Source organism: Aedes albopictus, chromosome 3 (assembly GCF_035046485.1).
Source record: "Aedes albopictus strain Foshan chromosome 3, AalbF5, whole genome shotgun sequence".
NCBI lineage: Eukaryota > Metazoa > Arthropoda > Insecta > Diptera > Culicidae > Aedes > Aedes albopictus.
Genome location: NC_085138.1, coordinates 169,041,725 through 169,064,511, shown reverse-complemented (window position 1 = coordinate 169,064,511; position 22,787 = coordinate 169,041,725). Strand labels below are relative to the sequence as shown.

Genomic DNA, 22,787 nt, shown 5'->3' with positions numbered 1-22,787 from the left:
CTCGGCTGCCGTCTCTGTGGTCACTCGCATCCCAAGGATTTTGCTGGCCAAACCGAGGTCCTTCATTCGGAACTTGGTCATCAGTTCCTTCTTCAGCGTGTCCACCCAACGCTGGTTGTTTGAAAACACCAACATGTCGTCCACATAGACGGCCACAATCAGGACCATTCCGCCTTCAATCTTGAAGTAGACGCACGTGTCGTAGGCCGACCGCTTCAGACCAATGCGTCGCAGCTCGGCGTCCAGCTTCTGGTTCCACACCCTGCTGGCTTGCTTGAGGCGATAGAGTGCTTTCCGCAACCGACAAACTTTCCTGGGTGATTCCGGATCGACGAATCCTTCCGGCTGAACCATATAGATGTCCTCCGCACCTAGATCGCCTTGTAGGAATGCCGTGACCGCGTCCAGCTAATGGATCTTAAGATTCATCTTGGCTGCCATCGACATCAGGTACCGTACTGTAGCGTACCGCACTACGGGCGAAAACGTTTCGTTGTAGTCGATGCCTTTGACCTGGGAAAAACCTTTGATGACCAGGCGGGCTTTGTAGCGCTCCACGGTTCCGTCCAGGTTCGTCTTCACTTTGTAGACCCATTTGCAACGTAGAGGCTTCCTTCCGTCCGGCAGTTCCACCAAATCCCACGTTTGGTTGTCCACCAGAGCCTCGTACTCCGACATCGCTTCCTTTCACTTGTCGCTGTCATGCCGGGTGACCGCTTCTCGGAACGTGTCGGGTTCATCCGCCGCTCCATCGGAAATCTGTTCGGGTTGGGAAACTATCTCAGGAAAAGTGCTGCAGCTCATAATATAATCACGATACTTGCCTAGGATAGTGTGCTCCCTCGCATTGCGCCTTACCAACAATTGTGGGTTCTCTGATTGTGGAAGGAGCACGGAAGGTTGGGGTTCTTCATCGATGATCGAATCTGCATCGCTGTAGACCGACTCGTCAAGGGGATTCTCGCCGCCAACGGCGCCCTCGGCTTCATCGTCGTTTTCGGCTGGCTCGGTCTGAATCACCAGTTCGCTTCCTTCCGCATTCGGTTCTCGCTCACCTCTCGTCGTCGTCTTGTGCTGTGCTTGACCTTCGTCTAGGAAAATCACATCTCGGCTGACGTAGACTTTCTTGGTTCTCTTGTTGTACACCCTGTACGCCTTGGAGCCTTCACTGTAGCCAACGAAGATGCACGCTTCCGACTTCTTGTCCCATTTCTTTCTCTTCTCTTTCGGCACATGCACCATTACTTTGGCTCCGAATATACGAAGATGGGACACGTCCGGCTGCTTACCAGAAAACTTCTCCTCGGGGGTTACCGACAGTCCCTTTGTCGGTGATCGGTTGACCACGTGCGATGCAACCGCTACTGCTTCTGCCCAAAATTTGTTGTCCAGATCCGCATCTGATAGCATGCTCCTCGCTCTTTCGACCAACGTCCGGTTCATTCTCTCGGCTAACTCGTTTTGCTCCGGATTGTAGGGAGCCGACGTCTCGTGTTGAATGCCTTCTTTCCGCAAAAAGTTTCGAAAAATGCGGTTTACGTACTCTTTGCCGTTGTCCGTCCTTATTCGTTTGATCCGTTGTCCCGTTTGCTTCTCCGCAAAGGCCTTGTAATCTTCGAAAGCTTCGAGCACTTCCGTCTTCGACTTCAGAAGGTAGACCACGGTCTTCCGACTGGCATCGTCAATGAAGGTCAGAAAGTATCGACTGCCTCCAATCGACTCGGTCTCCATAGGGCCGCACAAGTCCGAGTGGACCAGTTCCAGTACGCGATCCTCCGCCTTGAATGGTTGACGAAAATGCTTACCTTCGATGCACGGTATGCACCTCGCCGGATCCCGGACCTCGAAGTCCAGTCCGGTGACCATCTCCTTCAGTTGCTTCATCCCACCGGCGGAGAGGTGTCTCATTCGCCGATGCCACTGCTCGTACCTATCGTCCTGGACCAAATTTGCAATTGGCTTCTTCGTCTCGGATATCTTGTAGAGACCATTCACTTCACGGCCAATCGCAACGACCTCGTTGCAGGGATTGACTTCTTGAAAAATATAGTTCTACGTGGAGAAAAAAAATTTTCTTCCTCCTAACAAACGCCGTTACTATGGAAACTATACTTGGCCCATAACCTGATAAAGTAGGTCTTACTCAGGCAAGGTTCGGGCAATTAATGACAGAGTATATTTCAAATTATCATGACTTAATGCGATCTATACAATTCAAATCAATTTAACGATTACTTAGTTTCTAATAACTAACTTTATTAACGTTATTATAATAAATAACTTTATTTGAAGGATTGATCACATGCTCCTTGCACTTCACGGGAGCCCAACATCCTAAACGTGGTCAAGTAAAAGGAAGAGAACTAGACGATTACGAGTGTAAGTTATTGGTCAACAATTGTAGCAAGGCTGGTGATATCTTCTGAAACAAAATTCCAAATAAATATCCGGAATTCCATTTTGTTACACAAAATAAAAAGTAGTGCTAAGCCGGAGCTTCCTGAACTTTAAACTTAACACCTTCTTCGCGTTTTGCCTGTAGCTCCAACCACTGTTCGTAGTGGGCCTTTTTTCTGTGCGTGTAGAGTATCGACTGAAAGCTGAACGTCATGGGGCAGAACGTGCACTGATAGAGACTTTTCCCGGTATGGGTTGTCATGTGCTCCGTGAGACGTACCTTCACCTGAAGGAATAGAATAAATATAACGTTTGCCTTGCTTGCAAGTGAGATTTTAAAATATGCCTATATGAAATATAATACATAGTAATATTGAGTACAACTACAAAATCAAATTATATGTTCAAAACGGAATGTACAAGGAGTGAAAAATTTGGATATTGTTACCTTAAAAACTCGCCCGCAAATAGTGCAATCGAATCGCCGGTTGTTGCAGGTGTCCGATTTGTGGCTCCATAAATGATGTTTAGATTTGAACTTTTTACCTACGATGTGAAATAGCTCAACTAAATATGCCCTTAAAAGTCTTATTATGTATTAAATAATTACCACAGACATCGCAAGCCACCGGGGCCTCCGTCGTATGCACGGAATCGATGTGCTTCGTCAGGATGTACTTGTGCTTGAACGTGACACCACAAATCTGGCATTTGACCCGCTCGCGGACTTTGTCCTCGTGCTCTTCCTGGTGCCGATTGAGCGAGAATTTACTCTTGAACATACGAGGGCAGTGCGTGCACATGTACGAGGCACTTTCGTGAACGACCCTCCGGTGACTTTCCAAGGTGCTTCTACTGAATCTACAACGTCGATTGAAGAAAAAGGTGGTATAAAGACAAATAACCTACATAAAAATCTATATGAACTCACGGCTTATTACAGATATCACAGGTTACATCCTTGGCGGCATGTTTCCTCTCCATGTGAGATTTTAAACTTTTCTCGCTAGTCAAAGCCTTGCCACAGTGTTCGCAGCAGAATGACGCCTCGCCAGGGGTTGCGTGGGCACCTTCCTTGTGCTTTGGAAGATTTTGGTACACGTTACCGCATATGTCGCATCTGAAAATAAGATTATAGACATTCTCGGCGCTTCTGCATAACTACACCTCATTCTTTTGTTTTACGAACTTAACACTGTTTTTTGCAGCGATTTCATTCTAAGCTGTTTGATTTTTTAAAATAAATTGCACACGTATATGAAGATTAACGTTAGTTCAAGTTTTACCTACCTATAGTTTTCCGGATTTACGTGGAAGTCCTTGTGGATCAGCAACATCGACCGAATGTTACACTTTTTCTCGCATAAATGGCACTTCAGGTATCCCTTGTCGTTGTGAGCCTCGCGCATGTGCTTCTTCAAATCCTGCATGTTGTCGTATTCCACATCCGGCACACGGACATCCACCATTCGCTGTTGGTCGCAAATTTCACATACGATGCGTTTGTAAAACTCTAGGATTTCCTCGTCGCGACCTACAATTCGCGGCGGTTTTTCCATCGGTTTGCGATTGTGGTGCTTCTCGTGTCGGTCTCGTTTTTTCTCGGTTGCGAAACGCCGCGGACACAGCTTACAGGTAATGTTCAACTTTTCCTCCATTTCCCGTCGATGGATTCGCATGTGCTTGGCAAGGGCAACCCTCTGGTCATTCTGCTTGCCGCATATGTGGCACCTAAAAGGAATCAAAAAACTTTTTACCTAAGGCTTTTGATCACTGGCGGGGCCAGAGATCATTTTCTCACATTCCCTCCAGCAAAAATAACAATATTGTATTGTGATCATCAACACTAACCTGTACTTGTCGGGATCCGTATGGACCGCTACGTGACTGATAAAGTTACCCGGCGTGTAGCAACGCTTGTCGCAGACCTTACATTTGATATAAGCCGGCTCCTTGTGGTGCTCCTTATAGTGCATCGTTGCGTGATAAAACCTTTCAAATTCCACCCTCTCCGGGCAGACGTAGCAGATGAACTCATCGATGTGTTCGAATAATTTACTGTCTTTCTTCCGTTTTGCTCTGCGCCCTTTCGAGGACGGTACATCAAAATCATCCGTTTTGGGATCGTTTTCTGATTCGCTAGAACTTTTTGCTCCAAGGTCTTGCGGGGAATCATGTTGAATTTGGTAATTTTCATCATCGTTATCGGATTCATCCGAAGCAGAAAATCCTGCATTATCATCTTCTGAACATATGTCATCTTTATAATTCGCTCTTGTTCTAAGCCGCTTAGATCTTTCAGCTACCGTGTCTAACTCATCCTTTATTTCAGTAGGACTTGAGACACATTTACGTTTGAGTCGAACTGATCGTCGCGTTGTGACACCTTCTGATGAATTTTCCAAAACTGGTTCGCTCTTTTCCAACTCTCCGGTAAGAATTTCCACAGTGCTGTTTCGAGGCTCTTCAGGAGGTTCTTCCTTTACCTCTACCAAATGCTCCGATTGCTTCTTCTGACCGGAATCATCCTCACTGCCAGCGAAATGGTCATCCCCAAAAGGGTCTCCTCTAAACAAGACCTCCTGTTTGCCTACTGGGGGCTCTCCATATTTGTTCCTGTGGATTTCCTTAACCGTTTCGTAAAAGTTGTTGAAATCATATAATGAGTTCCAGCAACTGTTGCATATTACTTGCTGCTCATCGGATGGTTTGAACTAGTGATGTAGTAAAATAGAAATAAAAATTAAATTGAATTTGATGAAGTTCCATCGGTATCACTTACCTCCAACCAAAGATGCTTTTCGATGATGGTTGAAATATTCCTGGTCGAATTCACTTCTCCGAAAATGTCTAAATAAAGCGCGGCGCCATCGGACAGGCATATTTCACACTGTTTAAAACTCATTTTACCCTCTTTTTCTTAAAAAATACCGGAACTAAACGCTTATTTTCAGCAAAAATCGGAAAATTTTCTTATCCTGCATATGTTATTGTTGTCATTTTGGGAGGATGCAAACAAACAGTGGTCAAGTGTCAAAATTTATCAAAAATGTCATTTTTATACAAGATATGAAGATATGTAGCGAAACTGGGAACGGTATTGTTTCGTGCAGTTTAATGGAAATGGTGCGCTTGGCATAAACCGCACTTGACATAAAATCACAGAACAGATATTGAGCTTCTCGAGAATTTTTAGCATTTCGACAAGTTTCTCTTCGACCTCTAGGTTGTGCGCCAGGGTATAATGTGTGTTGGGCACTTTGCGACGATTAACTCAAATCCGCACACCAGCGCACAATTTGCGCGCCGATTGCCTATGCGCCAAGTTTTTCACTAGCCAAATCACTATTAATCAGTGGTTTAATGAAGTAAAAGCGTTGTTATCATCAATAATATCTTTGTTGTACATTATTTCCAGACATAAAGACGTTCAATGTTTTAGACAAAAAATGGAACCGAACCCTAAGAGAGATAGAGCTCTTGGCGCGAACCATTTTGACACTTGTTTATTTACATTTTGTATGGCGCACAGCCCGGCGCATGGGCTGTCGGCGCACCAGTTGTTGGCCGGTATGCGGATTTCAGAAAAGATTCGCAATATGTATCTTCGAACAAATTTGAAGTTTCGAGGAGGAAGCGATTTTCCTTGGGGAATAATTGGGTTGTTTAGTGAATAAAATATTGCTATTTTCTATAGCCTAATCGAAAGATCTCATTTTTATGAGTATAACGTGATTTTATTGGATTTCAATACTTTTGTTTTGATGGTTAAATTAAAAAAAACAGTTTTAATTTTCGTGGATAGAATGACAGTTCAATCGATAAAATGACAGTTCGGCCCGAACAAAAAAATTTCCCCATACAAACTTTAAATGCATTTTAAAAATAGTTCCCGGACTCCAAAAATTATGAAATTTTGGATTTCGACTAATTTTTGGGCGGAGAATCTGATTATGAAATAATCGGGAGACCCCTAAAGAACCCAATTGAACGGAACATTTTTCCGCAAGGAAAAGTGACAGCTCCATTTGATTTGCCCGGCAGGCGTTACGAGCGTTACACAATTTTCATTTCTTTTCAGCTGCGGACCGCTCAAGAAATTTTGACAGCGAAATCATTTCTTGACCGTTTCTTGTACTATCCTTTTCCACAGTACTTTTCAGATGCGTACTACACTAGAAATCAGTTTGTCGCTATAGAGGTAATCACGTTCAAATGTATGCGTACCTTTTTTGTAGATGTAGTTGTGAAACTGCGAGGAAAATATTTGCACTCTTGCCCCGGACGTTAGTTTTATCATTATTTACCCGTTTTACCCAAATCGATTGGGTAATATTTGCATATGCAATCTGAGTAGCCTTTCAATCGGCGTGCACTTTTGTGTGAGGAAAAATTTGCGCTAGTGTTCGTGTGTTGAAATGTCACTTATCTCTATGGTCCACTGCACGAATGAGCCATTTTACGAGACGTTTCGGATCAGCTGATCGCTCATTTCATGAATGAAAATTTGACAGGAGGTTGCGCCCAAGCCCGTGAGTGTTAATATCAATATCAACACTGTTGTCGTTTCGTAAAATAGACTATTTACACCGACGAGCCGACGTGACAGCTAGAACAAACAAATTCAAATTTGTTGTCCGTGACGCCATGATGAAAAATAGCCGAACACTATCGCCACCTCTATAACGGTTCGCGTTGGTTTGCTAGCTTGATCCCAAACCCCCGTGTGTTCATATAGGAAGAGGTTCGCGTCTGCGCTGATTTGACAGAAGGGTTCGCTCGCTTGGCTGGTCGACCGTTAAATTGAGGGGGGACAGTTTTGAAACACCACTGTCACGTCGGTTCGTCGGTGCTATTTATGCTGACCTGCTTAAGGCCCGTTCAGACTATCTGATTTGTCGGTCTGATTTGAGTGACTGCTCGAAAAAAATGTATGAAATCGTAAACAAAGGTCACTCAAATTGCTCGAATCAGACCGAAAAATCAGATAGTCTAAAGGGGCCTTTACTCTCACGCGAAATTTGACGTTTGAGCGGTGTCGGTACCGCTCAAACGTCAAATTTGCGGTGAGGGCATAGGGCACTGCATGAAATTCTCCCCTTCTCTTTCACTCTTACAGAAATTTTGTAAACAGCAAGGCCAAGAAACGTCAACATCCCATACAAAATCAAAACAGTGCAGTGCCCTATAGTAAAGGCCCGTTCAGACTATCTGATTTGTCGGTCTGATTTGAGTGACTGCTCGAAAAAAATGTATGAAATCGTAAACAAAGGTCACTCAAATGGGGCACGTTCGGTGTAGTACTAGATTTGTAGTAATGAGCTGAATTTTTGTATGGTGAGAAGGTTAATTCTCCGTTTCTGCAAAGAAATGGTACAAAAAGCGTGGGTATTATGATTCCTTGCCTAATTTGATGCTGTTAGAGCAAAACATTGGATAACTATGTTGTTTATGTTGCAAGAAATGGAGAAAACAACAACACTATTGCCCAAAGTTTTGCTCAAACAGCATCAAATTGGGCAAGGAATCATAATACCCACGCTTTTTGCACCATTTCATTGCAGAAACGGAGAACTGACCTTCTCACCATACTAAAATTCAGCTCATTACTACAAATCTAGTACTTCACCGATCTGTCCTATTGCTCGAATCAGACCGAAAAATCAGATAGTCTAAAGGGGCCTTAAACTAAAAAATCGGTTGATTTGAACTAGAATTTAATTGTGTTTACAATTTATTTTTCTGCGTGTGGGTAGGGTAGAGGATAGGGTAGAGGGTAGGGAAAAGGGTTAGGGTAGGGTGCAGGGGCTATGTGACAGATGGTCGAATGGGACAAAAGGTCGAATGGAACAAAAGGTCGAATGGAACAAAAGGTCGAATGGAACAAAAGGTCGAATGGAACAAAAGGTTGAATGGACAAAAGGTCGAATGGACAAAAGGTCGAATGGGACAAAAGGTCGAATGGGACAAAAGGTCGAATGGGACAAAAGGTCGAATGGGACAAAAGGTCGAATGGGACAAAAGGTCGAATGGGACAAAAGGTCGAATGGGACAAAAGGTCGAATGGGACAAAAGGTCGAATGGGACAAAAGGTCGAATGGGACAAAAGGTCGAATGGGACAAAAGGTCGAATGGGACAAAAGGTCGAATGGGACAAAAGGTCGAATGGGACAAAAGGTCGAATGGGACAAAAGGTCGAATGGGACAAAAGGTCGAATGGGACAAAAGGTCGAATGGGACAAAAGGTCGAATGGGACAAAAGGTCGAATGGGACAAAAGGTCGAATGGGACAAAAGGTCGAATGGGACAAAAGGTCAAATGGGACAAAAGGTCGAATGGGACAAAAGGTCGAATGGGACAAAAGGTCGAATGGGACAAAAGGTCGATTGGGACAAAAGGTCGAATGGGACAAAAGGTCGAATGGGACAAAAGGTCGAATGGGACAAAAGGTCGAATGGGACAAAAGGTTGAATGGGACAAAAGGTCGAATGGGACAAAAGGTCGAATGGGACAAAAGGTCGAATGGGACAAAAGGTCGAATGGGACAAAAGGTCGAATGGGACAAAAGGTCGAATGGGACAAAAGGTCGAATGGGACAAAAGGTCGAATGGGACAAAAGGTCGAATGGGACAAAAGGTCGAATGGGACAAAAGGTCGAATGGGACAAAAGGTCGAATGGGACAAAAGGTCGAATGGGACAAAAGGTCGAATGGGACAAAAGGTCGAATGGGACAAAAGGTCGAATGGGACAAAAGGTAGAATGGGACAAAAGGTCGAATGGGACAAAAGGTCAAATGGGACAAAAGGTCGAATGGGACAAAAGGTCGAATGGGACAAAAGGTCGAATGGGACAAAAGGTCGAATGGGACAAAAGGTCGAATGGGACAAAAGGTCGAATGGACAAAAGGTCGAATGGACAAAAGGTCGAATGGACAAAAGGTCGAATGGACAAAAGGTCGAATGGACAAAAGGTCGAATGGACAAAAGGTCGAATGGACAAAAGGTCGAATGGACAAAAGGTCGAATGGACAAAAGGTCGAATGGACAAAAGGTCGAATGGACAAAAGGTCGAATGGACAAAAGGTCGAATGGACAAAAGGTCGAATGGACAAAAGGTCGAATGGACAAAAGGTCGAATGGACAAAAGGTCGAATGGACAAAAGGTCGAATGGACAAAAGGTCGAATGGACAAAAGGTCGAATGGACAAAAGGTCGAATGGACAAAAGGTCGAATGGACAAAAGGTCGAATGGACAAAAGGTCGAATGGACAAAAGGTCGAATGGACAAAAGGTCGAATGGACAAAAGGTCGAATGGACAAAAGGTCGAATGGACAAAAGGTCGAATGGACAAAAGGTCGAATGGACAAAAGGTCGAATGGACAAAAGGTCGAATGGACAAAAGGTCGAATGGGACAAAAGGTCGAATGGACAAAAGGTCGAATGGAGAAAAGGTCGAATGGACAAATAGTCGAATGTACAAAAGGTCGAATGAGACAAAAGGAAAAATGCAAGATGAGATGATAGATTATATGAGAGATAAGATGAGAGATGATATGTGAGATGAGATGAGAGATGAGATGAGAGATGAGATGAGAGATGAGATGAGAGATGAGATTAGAGATTAGATTGAAGATAAGTTGAGATATGAGATGAGTTATGAGATGAGAGATGAGATGAGAGATGAGGTGAAAGATGCGATGACAGATGACATAAGAGATGAGCCGAGGGACGAGATGAGAGACGAAATATGCGAGATGAGAGCTGCACGATGAAATAAGAGATGAGATGAGATCAGAGATAAGATCTGGTTTAGGAAATATTCCGCACAAAAAAAATGGTAAAATATATTTTCACTCTTTCCCATAGTTGCGAGAAATTCATTTGGACTTCGGATAAAAACATTCCCAACTAACAATTGCAAGTCACAAACAAGCAAGCTTGCTGAATTGTTGCCTAATAATGGTCATGATAGCTGAACTAAAATTATGCTCTACACATTACTGTTTAAATGATTTTTCAATTGAGAAAATAGTCAATGTTCGACTTTCCTCATCGGTATCAACAATGATAAATTAAAACACTTTCCAAAAGTTTAACAAGAAATTTATTCGACAAGCATTGATTCCTTAACAAAAGAGTTTAACAAAACATTTGTCTGCATCTTATTAAACTGATGTATCGATAAGCATATGCTCCTGAACAATGTGCTTTTTACTTGTCAAATAAACGCCTTCATTCCGTCATAGTTTGACTCGGAACTTTGTTCGGATTATGGGATAAATCATGGCTAAAACTGTTTAGACAACCAAGTTATTAAAGAACCAAAATTTTAAATAAATCGCATAAAATCAAACAGAATAGAATTATGTAGTTTAACATTGAGTGCCAGTAGACGTAATCAACGTAAAAATTAGGCATTTATTTATTATTATTAGTCTGTAACAAGATATCTTGTACCTTGAATATTATATTTTTTTATCTTCCGCGGCAATTCGATTGTACGAGACGCTTGGATCGATGCATTTGACATTTCAGTGCTGTCGTGTTTACTGAATATTGTTCTCACAGTCACCTAGATAACCAAACAGCATTCAGAAATCGACACATTTCAAAAACATTCTTATGCACTATTTATTGAAGAATGGAATCAAGATTCCATGGCAAAAGCACAAATAAAAAAATGCTTTACGGATCTTCGACTGAGCATGAGTAGATTACCTGAACAGATGCTGTGAATGCACCATGTCCAAGACCATATCGCACCACATATTGTCACACATTTTTAAAGATTGATATTTAATAATAAAAATAAAAACATATTCATATCGCAATTAGTTCGTCTGGAAACAATATCTTCAATAAGGACCAACACTTTTTGGCCGCATTCGATACAAGTTTTCTCACCGTGCGATAAAAATACTGACAGCGAAATCAGAATGGAAAACACGTGTTTTGGGCTGAACAGCTGTTGAAGTATATGGCGTTGTTCAGTTGATTACCACGTTCTGTGGTAATTCACCACTGCTGAACACAAGTTCAGGAGTGATCATTATTGAGTCATGGGAAGAATATGTTTTGCTTTGGGTGCTGCATCTCACCATCTCTAGGATGGCGCAGACAGGAAGGCATGTGGCTGGCAATCGATAGGTCTCGAGTTCTAATCTGGATTTAGGTATTATGAATTCGATTGGAAATCAAAAAACTTTTTATAGAAAAATATTTTTGCTAATTTTGAGTTGTTTACAACATACATCGGAAGTGACGTATATGATAGTGCATCATTGAACGCACACAGCGCACCCCACCCGGTACTGAAAAAAAGTGTCGCTAGTCGAAAAGTGTCGCTAGTCAAAACGTCGCTATTCGGTTTGGTGCTGGCGCCATAATAATTTTATATGTAAGTCTTATTTCATAATAAGTGTTCTCAACATGAGAGAGCAAATAATTACTCTCGTGAGTGTTCAACATTTTTGCATTTTATTTATTTTCAGTCATTTTTGCCAAAGCCTAATAACAACTTTCTTGTACATTTGTAAAACGTTTTGAACAACAACAAAATAAGTTGGTGCACACATGATGCTTTATAACTTCTCCAAATTTGTGTGAACAAAACCCGAACATAGGTTGTACGTGAAAATAATTCAAATGTTATTCAACATTATGCTGAATTAATTCGTCATAAAGGTGCCTGTTAAATGAGTGATTGTTAGTTGGGTTATCAATACTTTATTTTCGAGATGTTTGATCGTAAGAATTCTTAACGGTTAACCTTGGTAAGGACCACTTAATTTTCAGAAGTTCTTATAAAGCGTTGTTTATATTACAAGGAAACGGCATTGTTCCGTCGTGGAACGGGGATTTTCGGGGTGAACGGATTCGGGACCGGTAACTCGATTGGAAGTGGACTGTATTATTTCGGGATTTCACTAGTGAAGGAAAACGAGGATTTTTTCACTACTTAACTAAACTATTTTGTATTTAAGATCGCTTTTTGTTCACAAATTGCGGGATCGAATCAAAGCGTCTTTCTCGGCGATGGTTGATCTGTTTCGGTCGGAGGTTGAAAGTGGACTGTTCTGCGGTGGCGGCGTCGAGCGATGTAGATGAGATGAAAGGAAAAGGATAGCTGCTTGCATGCAACGATCGTGGTGGCGGTGGAAACTTCCACGCATATAAACCCTGTGGTGGTTCGGTCGTCGTTGGCGGCTGACACATAAGGAGACGCTGTACCTACATCACTCCTTGTCACTCCTTGCGTGCATGTTCGTTCACGTTTATTTATTTATTTAATTCTTGCTCGATTTCTTGGTCTTCGATAAACATCGTACAGACTGTTTCATAACCTATTTTCTTAATCCTACTTACAAACATATTCTTACTTACATCAAAGTCAAACAGATAAAAAACTGAATTAAATGCCTGATTAAACGCACGAATACAAACATTAAAAGGAATGTAGAACCCATAATCCGTCCTGTGAACTGGTAGAACAAGCGCATCATAATTTCGAAGGATTCGTGGTGGAACGTGGACGTTTATGTTTTGAAGTAGTGTAGAACAATCTATGCGATGCGTGAGTAAATCAAATATAAACACACGCTGCAATTTGATACGCCTATTGGCAAGCGTTTCCAGGTCAATCAATTGACAACGTTGAGTTGTATGGTGGCAAATCTTCGGGGTTCGCCCAAAGAAGTTGCCGAAGGGCAAATTTGATGAAAAACCTCTGTATCCGCTCCAGTTTCAGAATTTGCGTAACATGATGAGGTGCCCAGACTGGTGCGGTATACGAGGCGGCATATTCAAGTATGCTACGAATCAGACTGCAGTAGAGAGCCTTTAAAGCGTAGATGTCAGTGATGAATGTTACGTGATGACGAATAAAACCGAGCACTGACCGTGCCTTGGCTGCTGTCAGCTCGACGTGCTCATTGAACCTCAACTGACTGTCCATAATCACTCCTAGGTCGCGAATGAAATCAACCCATTCGAGTAAATCAGCGCCAATTTTGTAGGAGTATCTAATTGGCGATTGACTGCGGGTAAAGTTGATGCACGCATTTTGAACGTTGTTGCTGTTGTTGGATAGGCAGTTGGAAGACGTGGAGTGTGGTAAGGAAAATAGGGGCAAAATATTCGCGGGTTCCCTATCAACCAGATACTGATTTTCTTTATAGTTCTTTATCTGTCGATAGCGATCGCCATCGTTTCAAAACAAATCGATATCGATCGACATCGAAAATCTCTCACTGGTTGACCGGGTTACCACTTCGCGTTGGCGCGAACAGGCATCTTTGATTGTTGGTGGGCTTTGTTTCCGTGTGATTTCCGATGACAATCGTTCAGACGTATTGCGAGTGCTATGAAGTTATATTTTGCTATAGCCAGTGTGGTGTCCGGACGGACACCGGCTACCCGGATCAGCCTGCCTGATAATTCCGATGGCCGAAACTCTCTAAAACGAGGAAGAATGCAAACAATGCATCCTACTCGTGTGAAATACTTTACAAGACTGAAGTTTCATTTCATCTTGATCGTTTGTTTCGTTTGCTTTGTTTATCCGGTAGCGCATCACTGCTGCAAATGCTATATGCCCTGTTAATCCTTTTCTTGGTATCCCTCTCAATCCCTACAGCCAGGAAACACTATGTCGGAACAAAAATTCTTCGCTGTTCACAACCAACGGGACACATGCGGCGAAGCCGCATATAGAGAATGGGGCACGTTCGGTGTAGTACTAGATTTGTAGTAATGAGCTGAATTTTTGTATGGTGAGAAGGTCAATTCTCCGTTTCTGCAAAGAAATGGTGCAAAGAGCGAGGGTATTATAATTCCTTGCCTAATTTGATGCTGTTTGAGCAAAACTTTGGATAACTATGGTGTTTATGTTGCAAGAAATGGAGAAAACAACAACACTGTTGCCCAAAGTTTTGCTCAAACAGCATCAAATTAGGCAAGGATTCATAATACCCACGCTTTTTGCACCATTTCATTGCAGAAACGGAGAATTGACCTTCTCACCATACAAAAATTCAGCTCATTACTACAAATCTACTTCACCGATCTGTCCTATTGAGGAAACAAGGCGGCAGCAGGCCGCCGAAGTTTGTGATATCCGACGCGTCGTATTTGCGTCGATTCGGTTCTAGGCAAACCACAGATCCAAGATTTTGCTCGGTATAATGCAAACAGAGATGTTATCCTTATTTTTAATCCAACGAGCGTTAGCGAGCTCGGACTGCAAGCGATTTCTTCGTCTATTGCACACATAGTTTATACCGTCTCTTCAGTTTATTTTATCAAAGATGATCATTTTTGAGGATAATTGCTGAAATGTTTATTACAATTTTCTCATTGTTTTACAATTAAATATTTAGTGTTAATTTAGATTTATCTATTTTTAAATTTGTATTGTGCGTTGCATGAAAAACACATTTATGGCGACTACTTGTTCGGGTCTTAAAAGATGGAAGAAATTCAATCGCAGTGCAAATACCACGTGCAGTCGCAACAGTCATCACATCACCCGGCCACGTGGTGAACTTTTTTCATGAAATATCAAAGATCACTATGATGGAAAATTTGAAAACCAGGTCCGTTGCCTTAGGCGACTATCTCGCGCGTATCTTTGACTGCGACCAAAAGTAGTCGCCAAAGTAGATTTTATTTTGATTCTTATAATATATTAATCTTCATATTGTTTCATATACTGCCATCATTCGTTCCGTAAATCCAACTATGGGGTCGTACACAAATTACGTCACGCCCTAAGGGAGGAGGGGGGGTTTTGCACAACGTGACGACCCTTACAAAAAATATTGAGGTCCCATACAACAAGTGTGACATAGGGGGGAGGGTGGTTGAAAAAGGTCGATTTTTGCGTGACATAATTTGTGTATTACCCCTATTTACCACGCAGTTCTACGGATGGGATCAATCATACACTCAGTGAAAAAAAACTAGCGAAATTCATCGAAATACCTTATGAAAATTTGCTATAACTAATTCTTATGGATGACATAAGAATACCTTATGAAAATTGACATGGGCGAAACCACGGAATCTCACTAGGGGTGCACTACAAATAAACATTCATTAGTTCACCCGTTCATCTTTCATCGCCCGATCTCTCACAGCAATGCATCCAAATTCTAGGGGGTGCCTGGCACCCCCGGCACCCCCAGTAGTTTCGCCTATGAAAATTGATCGTGCTTGCTATGACAAATTTCATAAGATAGACTAAAAAGAAGAACAAAAAAATCTTAAAATGATGCAGACTGGATTCGATCCATGAACGTCGGGATCACCGAGCCTGTGTCTTATCCACACGGCTACCGACGCATGAGAATTTAATGTTGCTAAACATGAATAAAAGCCAAGCTGTGAGACGATTTTACGTCATACAGTGACCTTATGAAATTCATCCGAATCATTATGAATTATTTAAAGGCCGTTTCATAAGTTGGGCCTTATGCAAATCTTAAGGTTATTTGGCTGAGTGTAGATAGTCTTATCCAAAAAAAGCATATAAAACACCAATACGAAAAACAGGCTCAATTCCAAAGGGAGCAGTATATTAAGAATGAACAGAATTCAAGGTTATATTCTTGAAACAAAAAAAATATGAAAAGAAAAATACAAACTGCTGACGGGCGCCGTGGCGCCTAAACAAACTAGTTTCAATATTTTTTCAGTTCCTTATAGCAACCAGTCCAACACCCATCCAAATCCGCTGCCTCAAATGTTCCCATCTTTTTGAACTACCGAGCATTTTTTCGTGTATTCGCTTTGCTCCCTCGGCCTCGACACGACGACAAGACGTGACTTTTCAACAACCTTCTTTTCCGTATCTGTACTTCGTGGAAGTCGGACGTAAACGTTGACAAGATGGTGAGTTGTGCTTGGTGTAATATATTTTAGTGAAAAATGTGGTTTATTAGTTAATTATTTTAGATTATGGTTAACTTTATTGTTCACAATTTATATGGTGTTCGAGGGTAAGCTTTGAAATTGATGAAAATTCGTGAAATTTGGTGCAGTAAATAGTCTTATCACCATGCGGTTTTTGATGTACTTTTTGATAAGAATGTGTACAAATCTTATGTTATAATATTTCTAAAATATGCTTCATACTTTTTTGTTCTACAATTAGTTAAAACTATGATAATAATTAAAATTAAACCACGTTTTTCTGTTCATTTATCACAACAAACATGACTATCAATTCTAACCTCACTTTTGTTTCCGCTTCTTCCAGTCGCATCGTAAATTCTCCGCCCCTCGCCATGGTTCGATGGCTTTTGCCCCGAGGAAGCGTGCTTCCCGCCACCAGGGCAGAATAAAGGCATTCCCCAAGGATGACCCCTCCAAGCCGGTCCATCTGACCGCTTTCCTGGCCTACAAGGCTGGTATGACCCACATCGTGCGTGAAGCCGACCGTCCGGGATCAAGTGAGTATAATACCAACAAGAGGCGTTGTACCGTAAACCCGAGTGAAGTTGATCATAAATGTTGTTCAACTTCACTGGTCTTCGGTACTGAATACATAATTCACATGATGATCAAATTATTGTTTACGGTTATTTCTGATTAACCATGATTACAAACCAGTTTAGAACTAGGGCTGTCTGACCCATTTAAGGACATTATATGACGAAGCCATACCTCAAATTTTCAAGAGCACGAGCTGAATGAACCAAACCACGGATTGCGCTGAAAAGTTGATCGATTGGTCACACCCCGGTGGTGACCAATCGATCAACTTTTCAGCGCAATCCGTCGTTTGGTTCATTCAGCTCGTGCTCTTGAAAATTTGAGGTGTGGCTTCGTCATATATTCACCTTAATTCTAAATTGAAAATCGGTATGTCGCCAAATTTCCCTACCTAATCTATTCTTTCTATCCATCCCGCAGAGATCAACAAGAAGGAAGTCGTGGAAGCCGTTACCATCTTGGAAACGCCTCCAATTGTGGTCGTTGGAGCTGTCGGCTACATCGAGACCCCATTCGGACCGCGTGCCCTGTGCAACGTCTGGGCTCAGCATCTGTCGGAAGAATGCCGTCGTCGTTTCTACAAGAACTGGTAAATATGCTAATTCAAGTCGTAGTCTCATATCCATCAGAATTCAAATGTGCGGGCTGATTGGACACATTTTCTATGATGAAGCTATTCTTGTTCCAACAAGATGTCTGAAATTTCATGTTGAAACAACTTCTGCTGCTTTCCTTCTGATACTTAATGCGTCCAAATTAGCTTGCGCGAGTAGAGATTGCCATTCTCGTTGAAAATATGCTAATCCAACAACCACAAAAGCTCTTCGATCGTCATGAGAGAGCTCAAAATCGTCATGTGAGCCGAATTCCCGATCCCGCGATCGCGGCGGGAAGTTCTGGTGAACATGGCTTGAGAAATGGTTCTCCGCTCGGAAGCGCACGCACATCCCATGAGCATGCAGCACATCCGATGAGGACCGTTCTCTGTTCTTTGTCTTTTCTTCCGATGAATTGCAACCCTGTTTCGTTCATTCTTCGAATCCCAAAAGGCACGCGAGCAAGAAGAAGGCTTTCACCAAGGCCTCCAAGAAGTGGACCGATGATCTGGGCAAGAAGTCCATCGAGGACAACTTCAAGAAAATGATCCGCTACTGCAAGTTCATCCGTGTCATTGCTCACTCTCAGGTAAGTTTACGAGACAATTTTCGATCAATACTCGTCAGATGTTGCTTTTTTCTCACTACCGTAAAACGGGGTGAATAGAAACAATGGGGCGAATAGAAACAAATAACTTATTGTAAAAAAGATGGCAATTATGTTTTAAAATTCATCAAAACTTAATTTTATTAGCTAGTTAGATGCTACCAGTGTTCCAATAAACCTTTTTTGGGATGATAATTCCGTTATTTTTTTTGTGAAAATTTTTAAAAGCAAAGTATCGATTTAGAGGCAAAAAAACTTCCGCCATTAAAATTGCGTTTTATCGATTTGGTGTGTATTCACAGACTAAAGTATTTTTTGACATTCGACAATTTTCTCTTCAGTAGGTGAATTATTATAATCTAGTCTTAGTGTTTTATTCGAAATAAAAGTTATTTCTGTCTTGAAATTGAAAAAAATTCGAGAATTGCTTAAAGCTGTTTCTATTCGCCCCATTGCGGGGCGAATAGAAACAAACAACCTTTTTTTCAAAAAAGTTAACGAAATAAAAATCAGTTTTGAATTCTAATTACAGCAATTAAAGAGGGAGGTGGGACCCAAAGTTGAGACCCTTGCAACTGACTTTATTACGCACGGTTCCAGAAATACTTGCCTGAGTATGCTGGAAGTTGTTTCTATTCACCCCGTTTTACGGTATACATAAGCCATTTTTGACTTGTGCACACATGTATGCATAAATTCGTGCAGAAGTCCATGCAGACTTTGTTCAAAGCTAAATAGGGCAGCGCCTACGGATGAACCAAATGCCAAAACCACTTTTTCTTTTCATAGGTACAGCCTCTATGAAAAGAAAAAGTCGATTTGACGTTTGGTTTATCTTGATTCACTTCCACTGGCCTATTAGACAAAATAGTAAGAAAAAGCAATAACTGACGCAACACTCATAACGACATCACCTGGACGCGGATCTGTTGTCTCTTCACGGGGACGACGGAACCAAGTCTAAAATATGGGGGCCGACTCTGCTTTCGCCATGCACGGTTGTTCCTCAATGTCGTAAAGCAAATCGCCCTTCGGGAGGCGATGGACGGTATATTCCTGATCTTTCGCGTAGCCCCTGGGCTGTGACCGCGTAGATAAACCATACCAGCCACAGTTCATCCTCTCTCAAACCTGCTTTCCTCAAGTGGGTAGATTCCATTCCTCGAAACTAACAGAATCGTGTCCTTTCAGATTCGTCTGATCAAGCAAGGCCAGAAGAAGGCCCACATCATTGAGATCCAGCTGAACGGTGGAACCATCGAAGATAAGGTCAACTGGGTCAAGGAGCATCTGGAAAAGCCAGTCCCGGTTGCCGATGTGTTCCGTCAGGACGAAATGATCGATTGCGTTGCTGTGACCAAGGGTAAGGGATTCAAGGGTGTCACCAGCCGTTGGCACACCAAGAAGTTGCCCCGCAAGACGCACAAGGGTCTGCGCAAGGTTGCCTGTATTGGAGCGTGGCATCCGTCCCGTGTGGCGTTCACCGTCGCCCGTGCCGGTCAGAAGGGTTACCACCACCGTACGGAAATCAACAAGAAGATCTACCGCATTGGTGCCGGAATCCACACCAAGGATGGCAAGGTACGTAAAACTCCCCCACATCAGAGTTCTCCCAATTTGTTCGAATGATGAAATCCTTTGTAGCCGACATCAATCTACAATTTACTACATCTCGATGAAACGTCATGTGTACATAATGATAGGACTGATCACCCCAAAAACTCCCCAACACCAAATCAACACTTCGAACTTTTGAACTAATCGTAACCTTCTCATCCACCCCCAGGTCGTCAAGAACAGCGCCGCCACCGAGTACGATCTGACGGACAAGTCGATCACCCCGATGGGAGGTTTCCCCTTCTACGGTGAGATCAACCAGGACTTCCTGATGATCAAGGGCTGTTGCATCGGTGCCAAGCGCCGTATCATCACCCTGCGCAAGTCGCTGCTGGTGCACACCAAGCGCGCCTCGCTGGAACAGATCAACCTCAAGTTCATCGACACCTCGTCGAAGATGGGACACGGTCGGTTCCAGACGCCGGCTGACAAGCGCGCCTACTACGGTGTACTCAAGAAGGACCGCATCCGCGAGGAGAAGGCCCAGGCTGCCGCTGCTGCTGCCGCCGCCAAATCGTCGGCTTAAGGTTTTTTCGTGTTAATTCGCTTAGATGTATCATGGTACTGAAATAATACATCCCCTTAATATAATGATTAAGAGAATTCCGATTCTTGATGCCGAAACTTTCTTATCTGAGTGGGAGTCTTATGGTTTCTATAAATACTCCAAACGTGATCCGGACCTGGTGTAGTGGCACGTGACTAGCAGCACGAAAATGCGAGTTTTTTCTTCGGATGGGAAGCAGCCTGGGTGCCGCTGCTATAGCATCTAGGAGTTTTAATCAATCAAAAATGGTTTTGTACATTTCAACATGATAAGGGGAACTAGGGGCATAATGGAAACCCTAATGCCGTTTTTCTTTTTGAATCTGGGTTGGAACTGGATTGGCAGAAAATGTGTAAACAAACAAACAAACTTTAGTACAAGCGAAACGGAAGTCGGGTTGGGGTTGAAACTGATCTCATCCAGTTCCAACCCAGGTTGGAATAGGAAGCAATCAGTGAAGTACTAGATTGAAAGTAGTGAGCTGGATTTTTGTATGGTGAGATCATCAATTTTCCGTTTCTGCAATGAAATGGTGCAAACAGCGTGGGTTATATGATTTCTTGCCTAATTTGATGATGTTTGAGCAAAAGTTTGGGTAACTGTGTTGTTGAAGTTGTAAGAAATAAATAATACAACAACACAGTTAACCAAACTTTTGCTCAAACATCATCAAATTAGGCAAGAAATCATATAACCCACGCTGTTTGCACCATTTCATTGCAGAAACGGAGAATTGATCATCTCACCATACAAAAATCCAGCTCACTACTTTCAATCTAGTACTTCACTGATTGCTTCCTATAGGAAGCAATCAGTGAAGTACTAGATTGAAAGTAGTGAGCTGGATTTTTGTCAAATTTTGCAATAGGACATATCGGCGAAGTACTAGATTTGTAGTAATGAGCTGAGTTTTAGCATGGTGAGAAGGTCAATTCTCCGTTTCTGCAATGAAATGGTGCAAAAAGCGTGGGTATTATGATTCCTTGCCTAATTTGATGCTGTTTGAGCAAAACTTTGGGTAACCGTGTTGTTGTTTTCTCAATTTCTTGCAACATAAACAACATATGTCGTTTTTGCGGCGGTGCTACACCGCTTCGTGCTGCACTTTTCGCTGAATAAACGAACATTTTCGGTGCAGTTGCATTGGTGTGCGTGTATAAACACCAAAATATTGACAACTTTGCAAACACTGATTGGTGGACACGGTGTGCACTAGCTACACTCCCGATTTTTTGAGTGCTACACTATCATGTGCGGTGCAGAGAAAGTCAAAAACGAACATTTTCGGTGCAAAAGTGCTACACCGGTGTAGCTCCACCGCAAAAACGAAAACGACAATAGTTATCCATTGCTCTAGGCAAGGAATCATAATACCCACGCTTTTTGCACCATTTCATTGCATAAACGGAGAATTGACCTTCTCACCATACAAAAATTCAGCTCATTACTACAAATCTAGTACTACACGGAACGTGCCCCATTGAATTTAATTCGCTTTTTTCGGTGAACTTTATACTACTCAAAGAATGGTGGGGCTGGCTCACTTGCACTTCCGGTCCGCTTTAGTACTTTATGCATCATTGTGGCCAGGTGTTGTTCTAGTTTTTCCAACTGTATTGTAAAGCATTCTTGTGTAAATTGGGGTACTCGAAATATTGATCGATCACCGATTATTGCTGGCAGATGCAGTGGAAAGTTTGTCTTAATACGTATCAATCGTCTCTGACTGTTTACGCGAAATGAATATGTTACGAAAGAAAAATGAATATTGTATGACGTCACGAACTATTACGAAAAAATATACATTTGGGCGCCCTGTAGGATAGAACGCAGTGATAGGTAGGAACTTTTCTGTGTAGACAGTTTGCGCGCCTAGAATGAAAGCTCACTAGGTAGTGTGGAGAATAGAAAACCATTCAAAACGGAATAGGCAAGTGATCGACAGGCATGAATGAACATGTAACAGTCCACTAAGAAGCTTCGCGGTGTAAAGTCGTCGCGGAGACAAAAGATGTAAAATTTTCAAATAAAGTGTTTAGTTTAATTTAAGTACGCGTTAATCATTCAGCGCATCCGAAATTCCTTCCGGTGAAGACCAACTCCTTAGCTATCGTTGGAACATTTTGGTCCATTCGAGCCGGATGTTGTGATCGGTTTTCCCGGATGTTTCGGAAGTTGTTGTTACGCGTGTGGGAGAAGAGCACCTAGTGCAGAAGTGCGGTCCGTGACCGGAAGATGAAAATGATTACTCATGTCCGTGACATAGTGTAAATTGACTGCATCGTGCGCAGTAGTGCGGCCCGTGGCCAAATCGTGGTAATCGGAATAGCCCGTGGCTATAAGCGAAAACTGTACGTCGGTTGAATGAGGTGTGGCACATCGCCGAAGACAGCCAGGAAGAGTGCATGTGATATGTTCAGGTGAAAGCTGTAGGTTGTGCGCGTGACACAACCGTGTTTTAAACATTTGAACGCACCGTGTGCGTGGTTCGGCTTAGGCCAAAGAAGAAGCATTAGCATTACCCTTGAA

General features: G+C 42.5%; 2 protein-coding genes and 1 non-coding gene across 3 annotated transcripts; 2 read left to right on the top strand and 1 right to left on the bottom strand.

The window, feature by feature from the left end:
• Positions 1-2,444: 2,444 nt before the first annotated feature.
• Positions 2,445-5,419, bottom strand: LOC109427219 (zinc finger protein 708-like). The gene is made up of 7 exons (XM_062860769.1): positions 5,180-5,419; positions 4,249-5,111; positions 3,688-4,128; positions 3,329-3,517; positions 3,008-3,258; positions 2,846-2,943; positions 2,445-2,683 (listed from the first exon to the last, which is right to left on the bottom strand). Exons 1-7 carry the CDS (start codon positions 5,300-5,302, stop codon positions 2,486-2,488), a joined length of 2,163 nt encoding a protein of 720 aa, XP_062716753.1. The 5' UTR covers positions 5,303-5,419; the 3' UTR covers positions 2,445-2,485.
• A 10,714-nt stretch (positions 5,420-16,133) lies between these two features.
• LOC115261471 (large ribosomal subunit protein uL3) lies at positions 16,134-20,305 on the top strand. Its single transcript, XM_029863160.2, has 6 exons — positions 16,134-16,288; positions 16,656-16,848; positions 17,312-17,480; positions 17,941-18,076; positions 19,286-19,675; positions 19,881-20,305. Exons 1-6 carry the CDS (start codon positions 16,286-16,288, stop codon positions 20,235-20,237), a joined length of 1,248 nt encoding a protein of 415 aa, XP_029719020.1. The 5' UTR covers positions 16,134-16,285; the 3' UTR covers positions 20,238-20,305.
• Positions 16,953-17,033, top strand: LOC115261665 (small nucleolar RNA U43). The gene has a single exon (XR_003894998.1). It is a non-coding gene; the product is annotated as a small nucleolar RNA U43 (small nucleolar RNA).
• Positions 20,306-22,787: the final 2,482 nt, after the last annotated feature.